This window comes from Phyllostomus discolor, chromosome 8 (genome assembly GCF_004126475.2).
Source record: "Phyllostomus discolor isolate MPI-MPIP mPhyDis1 chromosome 8, mPhyDis1.pri.v3, whole genome shotgun sequence".
Classification (NCBI taxonomy): domain Eukaryota; kingdom Metazoa; phylum Chordata; class Mammalia; order Chiroptera; family Phyllostomidae; genus Phyllostomus; species Phyllostomus discolor.
The window spans coordinates 106,569,532-106,584,803 of record NC_040910.2 but is presented as its reverse complement, the minus strand read 5'-3'; the positions used below and the strand labels follow the sequence as shown (position 1 = coordinate 106,584,803).

Genomic DNA, 15,272 nt, shown 5'->3' with positions numbered 1-15,272 from the left:
TGTTTAGTAACAGCAGGGCAATGGCTCCTGGGAGGGACCGGGCTGAGGCTGCAAGCCAGTGGCAAGAGCAGGCAAGGCACTTGGAGAGAAGACGCAGAGTGGTTCCTGCCAGACTCTCTGGGCTGTGCTGAGGATGCTGGGAACGAGAGGGGCTGATGACCAAAGTGGCCAAAGAACCTCTCCCAGCCAAGACCTCGTGTTCCAAAGCACTTCCAGGAGTGTGTGCGTGTGCGTGTGTGTGTGTTTGAATATTTTGCTTAAACAGGAGGGAAAAACAACCCGCCGTGGACTGGGCGTGAAGGTCGAGAAGACTCAGAGCTGGGCTTCTCAGGGTGGGCTTTTCCCGTGGGGGTGTGTCAATCACAGAGAAGTGCCTGAACCCTAACTTAGGATTTTAACATCTTGTATCGTCTTTCCAAGTGGTTCCTCTTATTTTATTTTTACTATTTTTTAAAAAAATTATAAAGTTTAAATAACTATTTCTCTTAAGGGAGTCCATCTGTCCATCTCTATTCAGAATTTCTTGTGGGATGACCTAGACTAGGAAGCCTAGTTCATTCCGTAAACTCGGGAGGTTATGAAAGACCTTTTCATACTTTGCAGCAACATCTCAGCAGTAAACAAAGACTGTATCAAAAGGAAAAAAGAGGAGGGGGGAGAATGAAGCCCCCAATGACGCTAAAAATAGCCGGGCTTTGATCGCGAGGCCAGGTTCACACTGCGTCCGGGGCTGCAGCTGGAACACATTTAGACGGGCTGCTATCTGCGAGCACCTGGAGTCTGGATGTTTCCTGATGTGACTAAGTGATAGCATGCCCTGGGCACGGGCACCACGGCTTACTCATCTCATGCCTCACAGAGAGGAGGTGTTCCTCCAGTCCTCAGTGAATTAATGAGGATGAATACAAGGCAGGCAGTGAGCACCCTGAAACTCCAGATTACTCGTTCAATTAAAGCCCCGCGGCCCATTGGCCATGCCTGTTGCAAAAGACCTGAAAGACCTGTAAAGAGTGCATCACAGTGTCCCACACCCTCCAGTGGGAGGTAACTGGGGACTGCGGAGAGGAGCTACCAAGGAGTTACCGTCAGTCTCAGAGTTCTCAACTCAGGGAGCAGGCTGAATATTCACACCCAGCTTCTCTGAATAAACATTGCCAGATTCTGATTCTTGGAAGGACCAGGCAATTCAATTCATGAGAACTTTCCCCCTTCCCTTGCCCCAGCAGATCTTTTTAATCAGCGTAGCTTCTCGAAGTGAAATCCTCAGTTATTGAGGAATGTGTCACATTTTTGGATTTCTCTAGCACCCTGGTTCTCAAACTAGCCTGCCCTGGGACCAGCTGGTGAAGCAGACTACTGAGCCCCGCCCTCAGAGCCCCTGACAGAAGTCTGGGGGGCGGAGCCAGGTGGGGGCAGGGGTGTGTTGAGAATCTGCATGCTGATGCTGCTGGCTGGAGAAATTCTGCTCTCGTCTAAGAACCACAGGGACTTGTCCTTTCCCCCAAAGACAGAAGCTGAAAGTAGAACTGAGAACACAGCAGTTGCTCACTAAAACGGCCCCTCTGTTTTTGAAACGTTTTGCCACACACGTACATTTTTTTTTTTTGAGCAAAGGAAATAAAGAACTTTATGGGAAGGCACAGTGAACGGCGACTAGAACCATCTCTGAAGTGTCTGATGGTGCTAGTCGGGTGGCAAAGTCACCCGTGAAAAAGAGAATCACCCATATTTTGAGCCATCAGAAAAAGCACTCCCAGGCTGAAAGCCAAGACTCCTTCCCAGGTTTAATTAGAAGAAGGAAGCCTGTCATCTGGCCACTTAGTCGCCTGCACATCTAATCTGGGGATTTAGTAACGTTTCCCCTGCACGGCAATGCAGTTGAGTTTATGTGAAAATCCAGGAATGCTAAACAAGCATCCTACCAATATTTCCACACAGTATTAAAAAAAAACACGTACAAATTAAAGTGTTACGTGTGCTGCCTAAAGTAGTTAAAAGTGTGCTCAAAGACTGATGGGCAAACGTAGAGAATAAAATTAAAATCTGATGACAAAAGGTTTGGGGATCCAACTTTTGTTATCATATCACATATAATCAAATGTTTCTTGTCGCTTCAATTTTAACCTTAAACATTTACTTACCTTAATATATAATGTAAAAATTTCAACTAACTATGTTTACACAACTACCTTAGGATTCCTTCCCCCATCTGGAGATGAAAAATTACAAAAAAAAAAATGAAAAAATATACGAAACTATGTCTGGCTGTGTACTGCATGAAGAATGGAACATAATCTGATATTCCTTCAACTGAAACAGGGCATGAAAATGGCACTGCTTTCAAACTAGCAAATTAAAATAATCATTGGAATAAAAATATGGCCCACTTATGCAGGTGTAGTATCGGCTGCTCAAACCCTGAAATAAACAATAGTCTGACCTCATCAAAAAACTGCTGGGTTTTGCGAAGGATAAATTTTAATTCAGTCAGTTCCAGGAAGTTTCTCTTCAGAGCTTCCTGGTTTGTGTTGATTTCCTTCAGTTCATTTTCAATCTTCTCAAAATTAGCCTGCAAAACACGAAAGGGAATCAGACTAGTAACTCATGCTAAGCGCAGTGCTTTTGCTCTGGAAGATATGAATTCATCTGTCCAACAGAGGTTTTGCCACCCTGATGGCAATCTTATATCTACCCTGCAAATAGGTTTTTTTTCCCCCAGGGCAGTTTTCATTATGAAAAATTTTGTTTAAAATCATCTTTGGTTATACGTTCTATCATACATTTGGTTGCATGTCTCAGGGGGCTTCAGATGGATAAAATAGATATTGAAATCTATTGGCTATTCATTTATTTAGCCTATGAGATTAATAAATTACTAGGTAAACTGATATTAATTCAATAAGGCTTCAATAAGCCAATAAACATTTATTCAGTGGCACGTGATACTGTTCCACAGACTGTTCCATGCCATAAGAAAGAGGCTTCATTTTAATCCCATCATCCACAAGAAATTTGCAATCGATAGGCAATGCTGACAAGGACAGCGAGAATGACTCTGCTCTCCACCCACTCAGCAGTTTCTACATTTCGGCAGCAACAAAGTTATCCAGCTTCTCCAGAATGTTTACCTCTAAGTCAATCATGTCCCGGGGGAAGGGCACCTCTGGATTTTCGCCAGTGTCCATAATTGGAATATTAGCTTTCCTTATCTCTTTCTCGACAAATCCTAAAATGACAGAATCAAAACATTCATGTATAGCACGTGCCTGGAATTGCTAGTATTTGAGGAAATAAGAAGATGCCAAACATGGCTAAAAAAGAACTTCATCCTAAGAAAGATACTTTTACATAAAAGAAGCAGAACATGTAAGTCCTTTTTTTCCTCTACATTCCTCTTTCTCCTACCCCACATCCTCTAACGCACGGCTACTCCAAATAGGGCTATCATCCCACCACCGCCTTCTTTCCTCTTCTGATCTTCAAACTGGCCCACACCTGCTTCAGCTCTGCACCCCGTGTGACTGCTACCCCAGAGTACGATGGTTCTGGCCACAGGTACTGCTGGCAAAGCAGAACTACGGAAGAGCCGATTCAATAGCATGTTTGAACACTGACACACTAGCAGACAACTCTAGGCGAAAGGGTTGCATTACATTGGAAAAAGAGTTGTCTGTCTGTTGAAACACAACAAACAAAAAGCAAGAGGCAGAATAAGACCCCAAAACATGAGAAAAATGTTGGCAACTACTGACATTTTTTTTTTTAGGATGGGGAGCAAATTTACCTATTAGCTAAGGGGAGCTGGCAGAGTATAAGAGCAAGATCTTGGGTTTTAGAGCCAGGTGAGACAACCTGGATTCAAATACTGATTCCATCATGACCACTTACGTTACTGGTCCAAGTCACTTAACCTCTCTCATTTTTGGTTTCCTCATTTATGACATGAAGTCAACACCCATCTTGAGGGAATGTTGTGGGAAATGAATGAAATAAGGTACACGAACACCCTAACTCTCAATCGGACCTTAATAACTGTTCGTTTCTTCCCTTATACATAAATAGCTCAGATTAAAAAGCAGCTAGGCTGACATCCAAAATTGATGGTAGTCTGGGTTCCATTTCTCAGAATGTTATAATGCAATTCTACTCTAAAACCCTTCCCACAACAAAACAAAACAAAACAAAACAACAGTATTTTCTGCTTACAGCCTTGTTACCTCAAACAAGGTTTCCATTAAGTACTACCCACCCCAAACACCACAAACTCTATCGGATACTAGAAATTCATCTTAACATCAGAACCACAAGATTCTCCCTCCTCTCTTTTTCCCCTACACGATTTCCTTTCTTGATTAAGACAGAGGACTCATTACAGGGCCAAAGTGCACGTACGAAGCTTCCGATCCATTTCTTCGCATCTTCTCACTTCATTCACGAATTTGCGCTGGAAGACATTCACATCTGGATTTAACTGCAAAATAAGAACACAGCACCAGACATTCAAACAGTGCACCTATTTCCTCTGTTTCACAAGCAACACATCCTGCGAAGTGAGAGCCGACTTTGGTGTCACCAATGTATGACGCAACACACTGATCCACCTTGGAGCCAGTGCACCAACGGAAGACAAAAACCCCTTCCTCGCTGCTGCTGCTGCTGCTACACATTGGAATGCAGGCAAATCAGAGACAGCGCAGAACACTCATCCCAGGCCCAAAGTCTCAGGGAGTCCCCTCCTCAACACACCACCGAAGCTCTGGACCACCGATATACTAGAAGCTGCCTGGTTCCCTGTCTCTCCTTCTTCCCAATCGGGAAGAAACGGCAGGCACGCTTCTCTTGTTCTTCTGTTCCAGGTTTGTCACCTTCTAAGGGGCAAGCTGGTTCACTCATTCACACATCACAAGTAATGTTCACTTCTAAAAAAATTATTATCTTAATCTTCACCCAAGGGTATGTTTATTGATTTGAGAGAGGAAGTGGGGTGGGGGAGAGAGAAAGTGAAACATAAACATCAATGTGAGAGAGAAACGTCAGTTGGTTGCCTCCCACGTGCGTCCTGACCAGGGACCGAACGTGCAACCCGGGCAGTTGCCCTGACGGGGAATCGAACTGACTGACTTATCACTTTGTGGAACAATGCCTGACCAACTGAGCCACAACCATCAGGGCAGAAAGAACCGTTTCTGTCAACACTTGTCCTTAATATTCATTAGAACAATGCTTCCATCACAAAATTATAGGTCATGTGTGTTTCAGGATTCATTTGTGAGTGATTGTAATAATTCCCTATAAAAGAACTTCATGACAGTAAGAAGAAATTAGTACTTAATAACAGATATATATGAAGCAACTTAAATAATTTATGAAATGATAATGAAGATGCTTAAGACCAGACTTTGTAGGATGCAGCTAAAGTAGTAGGGAAAATTATAGCCTTAATTTCATATAACAGAAAAGACTAAAAATTAATGTACTAAATGTTCAAATTCAAGATGTAACAGGAAGTCGAAAACAACCAAAAAAAGGCAGAAGTGAGGGAAAGTCCCAGAGAACAAAGCCCCAGAGAAGATGCCCCAGGTCAAAAGCTGGTTATTTTTTCTTAATATTTTATTTTATTATTATTTTAACAGCTGGTCATCTGAAAAGACAAAATGGCCAAAATGTTTGTAAGAGTGAGAGAAGGCAGAAATAACTATACCAATAAAAAAAGGCAACGGCACATAGAGAAGATTTTAAAAATAGAATACTAAAACCCGCTTTACGCCAATAATGTCTCAGAAAATTTACATCATAAATAAGCTATTTTCTAGAAAAATATAACTACTAAAACTAACTAAAAAAAAAAAAGACAGAATGAACCTATAATCTGAAAACACCAGGCCTGCAAGGTTTAAAGATAGGTTCCATTAATCATTCATAGACCAGAGACGCCCGAATCTTAGAAAAATGAAGGAACATTCCTCAACTAATACCTGAGATTGGCCCGTGTAACCCTGGTACCAAACTAAGATAAGAACTGTTTGAGAAGGGCTCTTTATAGGCTGGTACCGCTTGTAAATAATTTTAAAATCTTAATAAAATATTAGAAAAATGAAACCTAAATTCATTTTTGAAATACACCTCATGACCAGTTAAGTTTATCCTGGGCTTGCAAGCATGACGTTATGTTTAAAAAAAAAAACTCTACAAATGATGAGCATATGAAAAAATGCTCCCCATCGTTAGCCGTAAGGAAAATGCAAATCAGAACCACAGTGAGACACCATTTCATACCCACTGAGGTGGTTGTAATTTTCTTTTCTTTTTTTTTCAGGACTATAATATTCTTTTTTTGTTCTTAAAAGTGATATTTCTTTATTTCATTGATTATGCTATTACAGTTGTCCCATTTCCCCCCTTCATTCCCCTCCACCCTGCACACCCCCTCCCACCCACATTTCCCCCCTTTAGTTCATGTCCATGTGTCATAAGTTCTTTAGCTTCTACATTTCCCATACTATTCTTGCCCTCCCCCTGTCTGTTTTCTCCCTACCATCTATGCTACTTATTCTCTGTACTTTTCCCCCTCTCTCCTCCTCCCACTCCCCTGTTGCTTGGTACATCATCACCAAGCCCTTAGTATATGAAATGTTAAAGGGACTTATCTAAGAAAAAGAAGATTAAAAAAAGCACGTATAGTAAAATGACAGCAAACTGACAATTATTAACAACCGCACCTACAGCAAAACCAAAAACAAACTAAGCAAACAGCTAGAACAGGAGCAGAACCACAGAAATGGAGATCACGTGTACCTTTTCTTTAATGGAAAATAACAAGTGCTCGTGAGGATGAGCAGAGACTGGAGCCCTCAGGCATTGCTGGTGAGAATGTAAAACGGCGTGGTTGCTGTGGAAAGCCGTCTGGGGGTTCCTCAAAAAGTCAAACCACAGGATTACCACATGATCCAGCAATTCTACTCCTACGTATACTCGTATATCCCAGAGAAGTGAACACAGGTACCCAAACAAATACTTGCACACAAATATTTACAGCAGCATTACCCACAGCAGCCAAAAGAATGGAAACGCCCCAAGCACGTTCATCAGCTGCTGCATGAACCAAAACAGGCGGTACACACACACCAAGGGTACTGAGAGACGACAGGGAAGGACACACTAACACGCACTGTAACACCAATGAGCCCTGAAAACATCATGCTCAGTAAAAGACGGCGGTCACAAGACTACATACTGCAGGGTTCCATTTATACACAGGGTGGGGCCAACTAGGTTTACAGCTATCTGTATAGCACACAATACAATAATAAAAAGTAATGCAAGAATAAACTCTGTTTCTCGTACTCACAACTGTAAGCCTCCTTTTGCCCCACCCAGTATAATGTCCAGAGTGAGAAAATCATCCACAGAAAAGGTAGATTAAGTGGTTGCCAAGGGCTAGGAGGAAGAGGGGTGACTGCTAACGGGTACAGGGCTTCTTTGGGGGCTGATGAAATGTTCTGCAACTGGATAGTGATGACAGTTGCACAACCGTGTAAATACACTAAAAACCACTGAACTGTACACTGCAGGAGGGTGACACTTTTGGTGTATCTCGATTAGAAAGAACAGGGGCTAGCTCAGTGGATTGAGCGCGGGCTGGGAACCAAAGTGTCCTAGGTTCGATTCCCAGCTAGGGTACATTCCTGGGTTGCAGGCCATAACCCCCAGCAACCGCACATTGATGTTTCTCTCTCTCTCTCTCTCTCTCTCCCTCTCTCTCCCCCTCCCTTCCTTCCCTAAAAATAAATAAATAAAATCTTAAAAAAAAAAAAAGAAAGAACAGGGGCAGTGGAATCGGATAATCCCGGGTGCTAATCTCTGTGTCCCGGTGGTGGCGGTTTCTGTCTCCGCCACACGTTCCTAATCTGTCTGCACAAGGAGAGCGGCGGGCTCCACTGAGCAAAAGCAGGCTCTGCTTTGCAGGGCTGTCTTGAGAGATGCCTGCATAAAAATGCAAAATGCTCAACATGACATCTACGGAAAGAAAGGCTCATTGTCATTCTGCTTGCGTCGGGCAGTAAGGAGCTGATGAGTAGGACAGAGCATGCCAAAGAGCAGGAATAGAGGAGGGAACATAAGAGATTTTGAACAAGTTGAGTGAAGGAAACGTGTCTTCTCGATTGTCTCTCTGCACCCAGTGTAGTATCTTTTGCCGAGAAGATAGGAGATACCAAGTACTTCTTATATTGAAACCAACCATTTTAATATGTTGCATATTTTTGTATTTAAAAAACGGTGCAAAAAGACAGAAAAGTACAAATACATGTTATAACACGGATGAACCTTGAAAACATTATGCTGGTGAAGGCAGTAGTCACAAAAGACTCTTTGCAGCCCTGTCTGGCGTAGCTCAGTGGATTGAGTGCAGGCTGCGAACCAAAGCATCGCAGGTTTGATTCCCAGTCAGGGCACATACCTGGGTTGCAGGCCACAGCCCCCAGCAACCGCACATTGATGTTTCTCTCTCTCTCTCTCTCTCTTTCTCCCTCCCTTCCCTCTCTAAAAATAAATAAATAAAATCTTAAAAAAAACGAAAGAGGATTTCTGGGAAAGTTTTTTTCTCCCGATACAGGTACCTCCCCTTCCTCCTTGCACTTCCTTCGGTGAACCACCTGGAGCAGTGGAGGTTATCTGAAGTACGAAAGCCAACTGTCCGAGGATGGTCAGACAGACAGAGAGACAGAACTGACCTTAGGACACTGCTGACTGTGGGGCTGGGCACCATGTTACAAGAGAAGATACACCCGTTGTTCGGGTTTTTGGTTACACTCAGCTAAACACAATCCTGACCAGCACGAGTGTGCTGCTCTTCAGCTGGTTCCTGAAGGCCACGATGTGTACGGTGAAATGAGGGGAAAGAAAGAACAGGGTAAGGATTTGAAAGGAAGAAACAGCTTGCTCTGTAACGGCGCAGTAAAAAAGATTGTATCCAATGTGACAAAGTGTCAACAACCGGTGAATCTCCGTAAGAGCAGTCAGGCTGGAAACTTTTCAAAATGAAATGTCTAGGAAGAAAAGTACCAATGTGCAAAAAAAGAAAATGAAACTTTATGTATGACAAAATATACTATAAACAAAGGGAAAAAAAGACAAGCGACGGCCTAGCACTTATCAGCAAAGGTGAGAAAAAGGTTCGCTTCCACAAGGTGTGAAGAACTTTTACAAATCCTGTAAGTTAACAAGCAAAAGACAAGCAAACTCCACAGCAAACAGGCAGAGGATATGGACAGACACTCACGGAAAATGAAACCTATGATGTCCAATACACAGATAAAAAGATATCAAATGTGCTAATCTAGAAGATGCAAAATGAGACAGCAAGACACCACTTACCACCCACTGGGTGGGTAAACTTCTTTAAGTCTGAGCACAGAGGTGCTGACACAGTGGCGGAGTGCCACCGGGGGAGCGTGGAGAGACGCACGCGCCGTGAAGTGCCGACACTTAACAGCCAGAGACGCACAGTGCACGCAGCAATGCCCGTCCTGGTTATATCCCCGGAGGGGCGGCAGGTCGCTGTGCTTCACACCATTTTCACAGCCACCCTAAGACCTCATGTGCCCTTTTCATTCTCATGGTCTCATGAGTGTCCGGCGGAGAATTCCAGAGTCATGTGGTGTCTCCACAGCAGACTGACTGCAGAAGCCAGTGAGACTCCAGCTTTCTTCTGTTAATTCAGACACGAAGAGACTTTCAAAAATGTAGAAGCAATACCACTCTTCTCACTGTTTTTTAAAAATATAGCTATTTTTTACAAATATGTTATGATAACATGGAGTGAGTTTTTGTTATAATTTTTAAATGATTTAATAAATATTTTAAACATTTCTCAGTTTTAATTTCTAATTCAGTAACTATGAATAGCTATAACTCACATAAATACCCTTTAGGGGTCTCTCTATCTCTCTTTTTTTTTAATTAAAAGATTTTATTTATTTATTTTTAAAGAAAGGAGAAGGGAGGGAGAAAGAGAGGGAGAGAAACATCAATGTGTGGTTGCCTCTAGTACACCCCCCACTGTGGGACCTGGCCTACAACCCAGGCATGTGCCTTGACTGGGAATCGAACCAACAACCCTTTGGTTCACAGGCAGGTGCTCAATCCACTGAGCCACACCAGCCAGGGCTCATTTTTTTTTTTTTTTAATTTTATGAGTTTAAAGAAGTCTTTAGACCAAAATGTTTCAGAACCACTGTCCTGGAGGAACTAGCGAAGATGGTTTCACCAGGAGACATAGACAAGAACTTTCATTGCAACATTGTAATAGCAAAGAATTGCAATCAATCTAAACGGTTCGTCAGAAGGGAATAATGATAAATTGTATATTCTTACAAGAACTAAATAGCAATTTAAATAAAAGAACTAGCTGCAAGTACCAACATGGTCAAACCTCACAAATGTTAAGTTTAAAAAGCAACCGCTGAAGGATATATACAAAGTTACACTATATATTATTTAATGATACATACATAGTAAAAGTAAAAAAATACAAGCATATGGGAATGATAAAAGCAAAAGTCACTGTAGAAAGTTACCTCTGGGGAGGAGGGGGGAGGAATGCATGGCAGGGGCCTTCAATTATATCTGGAATGCTTATCTCTTAAGTACATAGTACAAATATAGTTACTCATTATATTACTCCCTGTAATTTTTTGTACGATTGAAATACATCATAAAAGTTAAGAATAGCTGAGTGGACCAAAAGGGTGTTAGAAAGGGAGGCACTATGGGATCAGATGAAGGACTGCAAGTTAAGAACGATTTAGATTTGATTTGGGTTTCAAGTCTAGAAAACTGGGAGGATATCAGCGCCCGATATTCTCAACCTCGGGAAGTCAGGAGGGAGAAACGGTTGGTGAAAAGGTAAGGTGCTGGGATTTGGATGTGCTAGCTTGAAAAGCAGGGACGACCACAGTCCTAGAGAGTATAAATTCAGAGAAGGTACATGGGAGGTCGGGGCCAGAAATATAGATTTGGGACTCACTGAATACAGATGGAAGATTTGAGAACAGATGAGATCACCTGCCTCCCCCCCCCCCCCCCGCCCCCATAAAAAAACAAAGATCAATGAAGATGCGGGTGTGGAGGAGAGAGCTTAGGGAACACTGACCCCAAGGGCAGGAGTGGAGGAGGAGAAAGAGGGGCTGGTGGAAGAAATCGAGAAGGTCTCAGAAAGGTAAGAGAAGGGACCAGGTCAAAAGGGATCTCTGAAAGAGATGGTATAAAAAGGTTCAAGGACAAAGAGGAATGAGACTCTGTCACTGGATCCTCTTTGTGCAGTTCCGGCTCAGACCGAGAACTTCCTGAAAGCCTGCCAGCTTCAGGAAGCCACCATCCGCGAATCTCCCACTTTGCTGACCACTCCTCTTTCTTTCTCTCTTTTTTTCTGAATGTGATTGTTGTTCAAGTACCGTTGTCTGTCTTTCCTCCCCAATGCTCCCTCCCGCCCCAGCCAGCCCCACCTCCCTCCCCTGATTCCACCCCCTCTGGGTTTTGCCCATGTGTCCTTTATGGTTGTTCCCGAACACCCTTCCCCCTTGACCACGCCTCTTTCGCCCATCCATTCATTCCAGCAAATACCGATTGAGTGTCTTCTACGTGGGCACTAAGGATAAGATATTGAATGTCTCTGTCTTCGTGGTACTTAGATCATAGGGGAGGGAGACTTGAATCAACTCCTCACTTGGATGAATGGATAATCACGACTATAACGTATGCTGTCAGTGGGAGGTACATGAGCTTTGAGGTGGTCCTAGTGGAGAACTGTTTCCCGCCCCCTCCTTTCAGCAGCATCTACCAGACTGTAAGCCCCACAGGGCGTACTTTCTTATACGCTCAGACTGGCCATTTCTTATGAGGTCTTCTCCAACTTCCCAGCATAACACTTCAGAATAACAGGGGTTCAGTATATGTTTACTTCTGTACTGTACATCTGTAACTGGGCGTTTCAGATCTTGCAATAAATACGTCATGGTGTATGGAAGAGCTATGAAGAAATCTCAGTATCTTGCTATGGGTGTTAAGGACCCCCAACATAAAGTGCAAGCCTTGAACAGGTCAGTTGGGTGTCCTCCCCCTGCATCCCAAGCAATTACCTCGAGAATGCTTAGGATTATTCTCAAAGAGGGAAATAGTAAAAACATAAAAGGATTGGCACACGACATTCTCAGCTCCAGAAAGACAACTCAAAAAACTGTACCAAAAACAAGAGGGCAGGCGGTGGAAATGGGAGGGAGGTGGAGAGGGCTGGGGGGCGGGTGGGCTGGGATGGGAGTAAAAGGCAGAAAACTGTACTTGAACAACAATTAAAATAAACTGTACAATAGTAAGATGTGCTATAATGTTATTTTTTTTGCACATAAAAAGCAAAACATTCATCATAAGGCGACTGGACATAACAAGAAAAATACGGGTCCGTGGTAATCCAGGAGCAACCCACAACCACTTACATCACGAAACTGAACCTTCCCGAGTTCTCCTAGTTCACTGACGCAACAATAAGCCGCTTCTGACTGCAGAAAAAGCTGCGCCAGCGTCATCTCCTCACTCCGGAAAAGTTCCCCCATAGTGCCAGACAGTACATCAACTGAGGACCTGGCTTTCTGTCCAACCTGAGGGAAAAAAAAAGAAAAAATTACATGACCTTGGAAAGTACTCAGAGGGCTAAGAGCAAACAACAGCCCAGGAAGTCTCTTCCGCTTTGCATGTCATGGATTCCTGCTTATGCTGACAGGTCTTTCGCCACTGTTTTAACATCCTGCTTAGAACGATGGAAAGGAGAAATTGCTGAGGCTGTTACTGAATCCTCTTCCACAGAGGGCCTGATGAAAAGCCACTTCCTTTGCAGTCAAGATCAGGATCAAATGACAATATTTTGGGACCTCTCAATACATAAGAATGTATCCAGATTAAAAACAGGAACTGGGAATCCCAAACAGCTTTTGAATACCCGGGACACAGTGTTATGAGGCAGTGACATTCACACTGCTCTGCATGGTCTTCCCCTTGCGTCAGAAACAGAATCGCTCACGTTCTACCCTCCTCTGTCCATGTCCATTCCTAACAGCCCAAGTCCCAGCATTACCCTAAAGCTATGGCTACCTCGAAGAGTTTAACCTTCCAAATTCCCCAGAAGGCACCATTTCCTCTCTAAAGGATCTAAATACATAATTATTATCTTAGAAAAATAAATAAAAAGGAACAGCTTGCATATTATGCTCAATTTCAAGTCAAGCATAACAGGAATACACTGGTAATGACAAAGCAGTTTTATCAAGCCACCGAGAATAAGCTTTCGACCACTAAAGCTTTCTGTCTCTTATCCCCACCTTCAAGATTAATTACACTGTCCCATCTGTTCAAGATTCTCATACATGAACCAATAAAGGTTTCATTTTAGGGCCGTCGGATCGCTGCCAGGTAAGAAAGACAATTTGCGCTATCAGTGGTCCTGAAACTGCAATTATTTTTATTCTCCATCAGCTATTGTGAGGCACAGACCGTACCCTCTAAACTCAGCAAAACGTACAGTATTTTTAGTATCATGAGCGCATCCATAATGATAGGTGAAGCTGGCATCAAAGGGAGAATTACTCTTAGGGAAGGCTGGGAGACATTTTGAGAAATTTGAATGACAAAGCCTTTGTGCATTTGATGTTCAAGGCAACAGAACAACACACTCTGATATAAGCAAGAGATTATGTAGCTTGACTTCATGACTGTTTATACCTGAATCATCCAAATCAGCTGTTACCGGTCCCCAACACACATCGCCCCTCAATGATGGGATAGATTTCACAGTCTCTAAACACACCAAATTACGCCTGATCAGCATAGTTCAGAGGCTACCAATAATGACAGCCCACAATGAGTTGCCTCCCTCCTGTTTTTTTAACGATTACGAGTCTCCCTTAAACATCTCTCCGACTGGAGCCAAACAGAAAACCACAGGCCAAAGCGATTAGGGGAATGGGGGTGGGGGGGGGGGCTGTCACCAAACGAAGTAAGAAAAAACAGTAATTCTGCACGAGATGAATCCAAATAACGCGTCCTCGCGCACGACCTGTCACCCAATCCTCCCCACCTAACCAGGTATTTAGATTCACCTGCTTCATTTCCTGTCTACCCGGTGAGCCCAGGCACACCTACCTCCTTAAGTAGGGACCAAAAGGGGAAAATCCTCAAGTTGGGACCACCTTTAAGAAGCCCCCCCCCCCCATTCTTCGGACATCCCAATAACCTTCAGTTCCTCCGCATACCCCTTAAATGGGGGAAGGGATCACGGCCACTATAGGGGAGAGAATCTCCAATTCTTCTGTCCACAAGAGGGGTATCCAAAGAGGGGTGTCCAAAGAGGGCTGAACCCACATCTCCTTTCAGAGACCTAAGATCCCTGCCAATTCCTTTGACAAGCGAGGGGGCTGCCAGAAGGATTTCCTGTGCCCCTCGGAGGCCGTTTCCTGCCGCGCTCTACCTACAGCCCCCGCTCACCTCCAGCCGCCAGCGGGGCCACTACCAAGGCAGTCGCTGTAGACCCAGCCCGCAGTCTCCCCAGCTCTGGGCTGCAGCGCCTGGACGTGAATGCGTCAGCAAGGCCCCGCCCCCGCGCCGCCGCCGGACTCCGCCCCTAAGATAACCTCATTGAAGTCGGCCAATAGGGTGCGGCCTCCGTCAGCGGCCGCGATGGGTTTACGCCATCTTGTCCGTCCTGCGGGGGATCCGGGCCCGGGTGGATGGAAGGGTGGGGCCGGCGGTGCAGGTACCCGAGGGCCTGGGTGCCCGAACCCTTCCGAGTCTCTTTCCTCTAACACTTATCCTCCAGGGGAGGCTGTCTGCTCTCTTTGTTGTCATATTCAAAGAATCAGTGCACGACTGTGTCTCCTCGAGGGAGTGGCTTGAAGGAAGGGGAGAAATCACTTCTACGAAAAGACCCGAGAGCCGGAGGGGGAGCTGGAAAGTGCGGCCCGCACCCACTCGCACTTTTCTCTTTAGTTCACAGAACAGAACATGCGAGCCCCAGAGTGCGGAGCGCCCGGCGAACGGCACGAGAGCCTGCAGCAGAGCTCTGAACAGGGGCTCCTCTCTTAACTACGGAAACCCCCCCCTTTGAAAAGGTACTTGGTTCAGTCTCTCCGGCACCTGGACAGGGTCTGTTTTTCCTCAATTGACAACGGGGGAAAAAAATCTCTAAGACCGTGATTTGTATATCTTGTTTGGTTGATGCCTGCGGG

At 44.2% G+C, this 15,272-nt stretch overlaps 1 protein-coding gene across 5 annotated transcripts in view; it reads right to left on the bottom strand.

Moving 5' to 3' along the window:
* The window catches only part of ATP6V0A1 (ATPase H+ transporting V0 subunit a1), a 47,309-nt gene extending 32,653 nt beyond the window's left edge, over positions 1-14,656 (bottom strand). For 4 of the 5 annotated variants that reach the window (XM_028519486.2, XM_036033920.1, XM_028519488.2 and 1 more), the window contains exons 1-5: positions 14,533-14,655; positions 12,492-12,653; positions 4,393-4,471; positions 3,129-3,226; positions 2,441-2,569 (exon numbers count right to left, since the gene is read on the bottom strand). In XM_028519486.2, the coding sequence (XP_028375287.1) occupies positions 2,441-2,569; positions 3,129-3,226; positions 4,393-4,471; positions 12,492-12,608 (423 nt within the window). In that variant the 5' untranslated portion in view covers positions 12,609-12,653; positions 14,533-14,655. Of the gene's footprint in view, positions 1-2,440; positions 2,570-3,128; positions 3,227-4,392; positions 4,472-12,491; positions 12,654-14,532 lie in introns of all 5 variants that reach the window. The other variant, XM_028519485.2, reaches the window with a different exon arrangement.
* Positions 14,657-15,272: the final 616 nt, after the last annotated feature.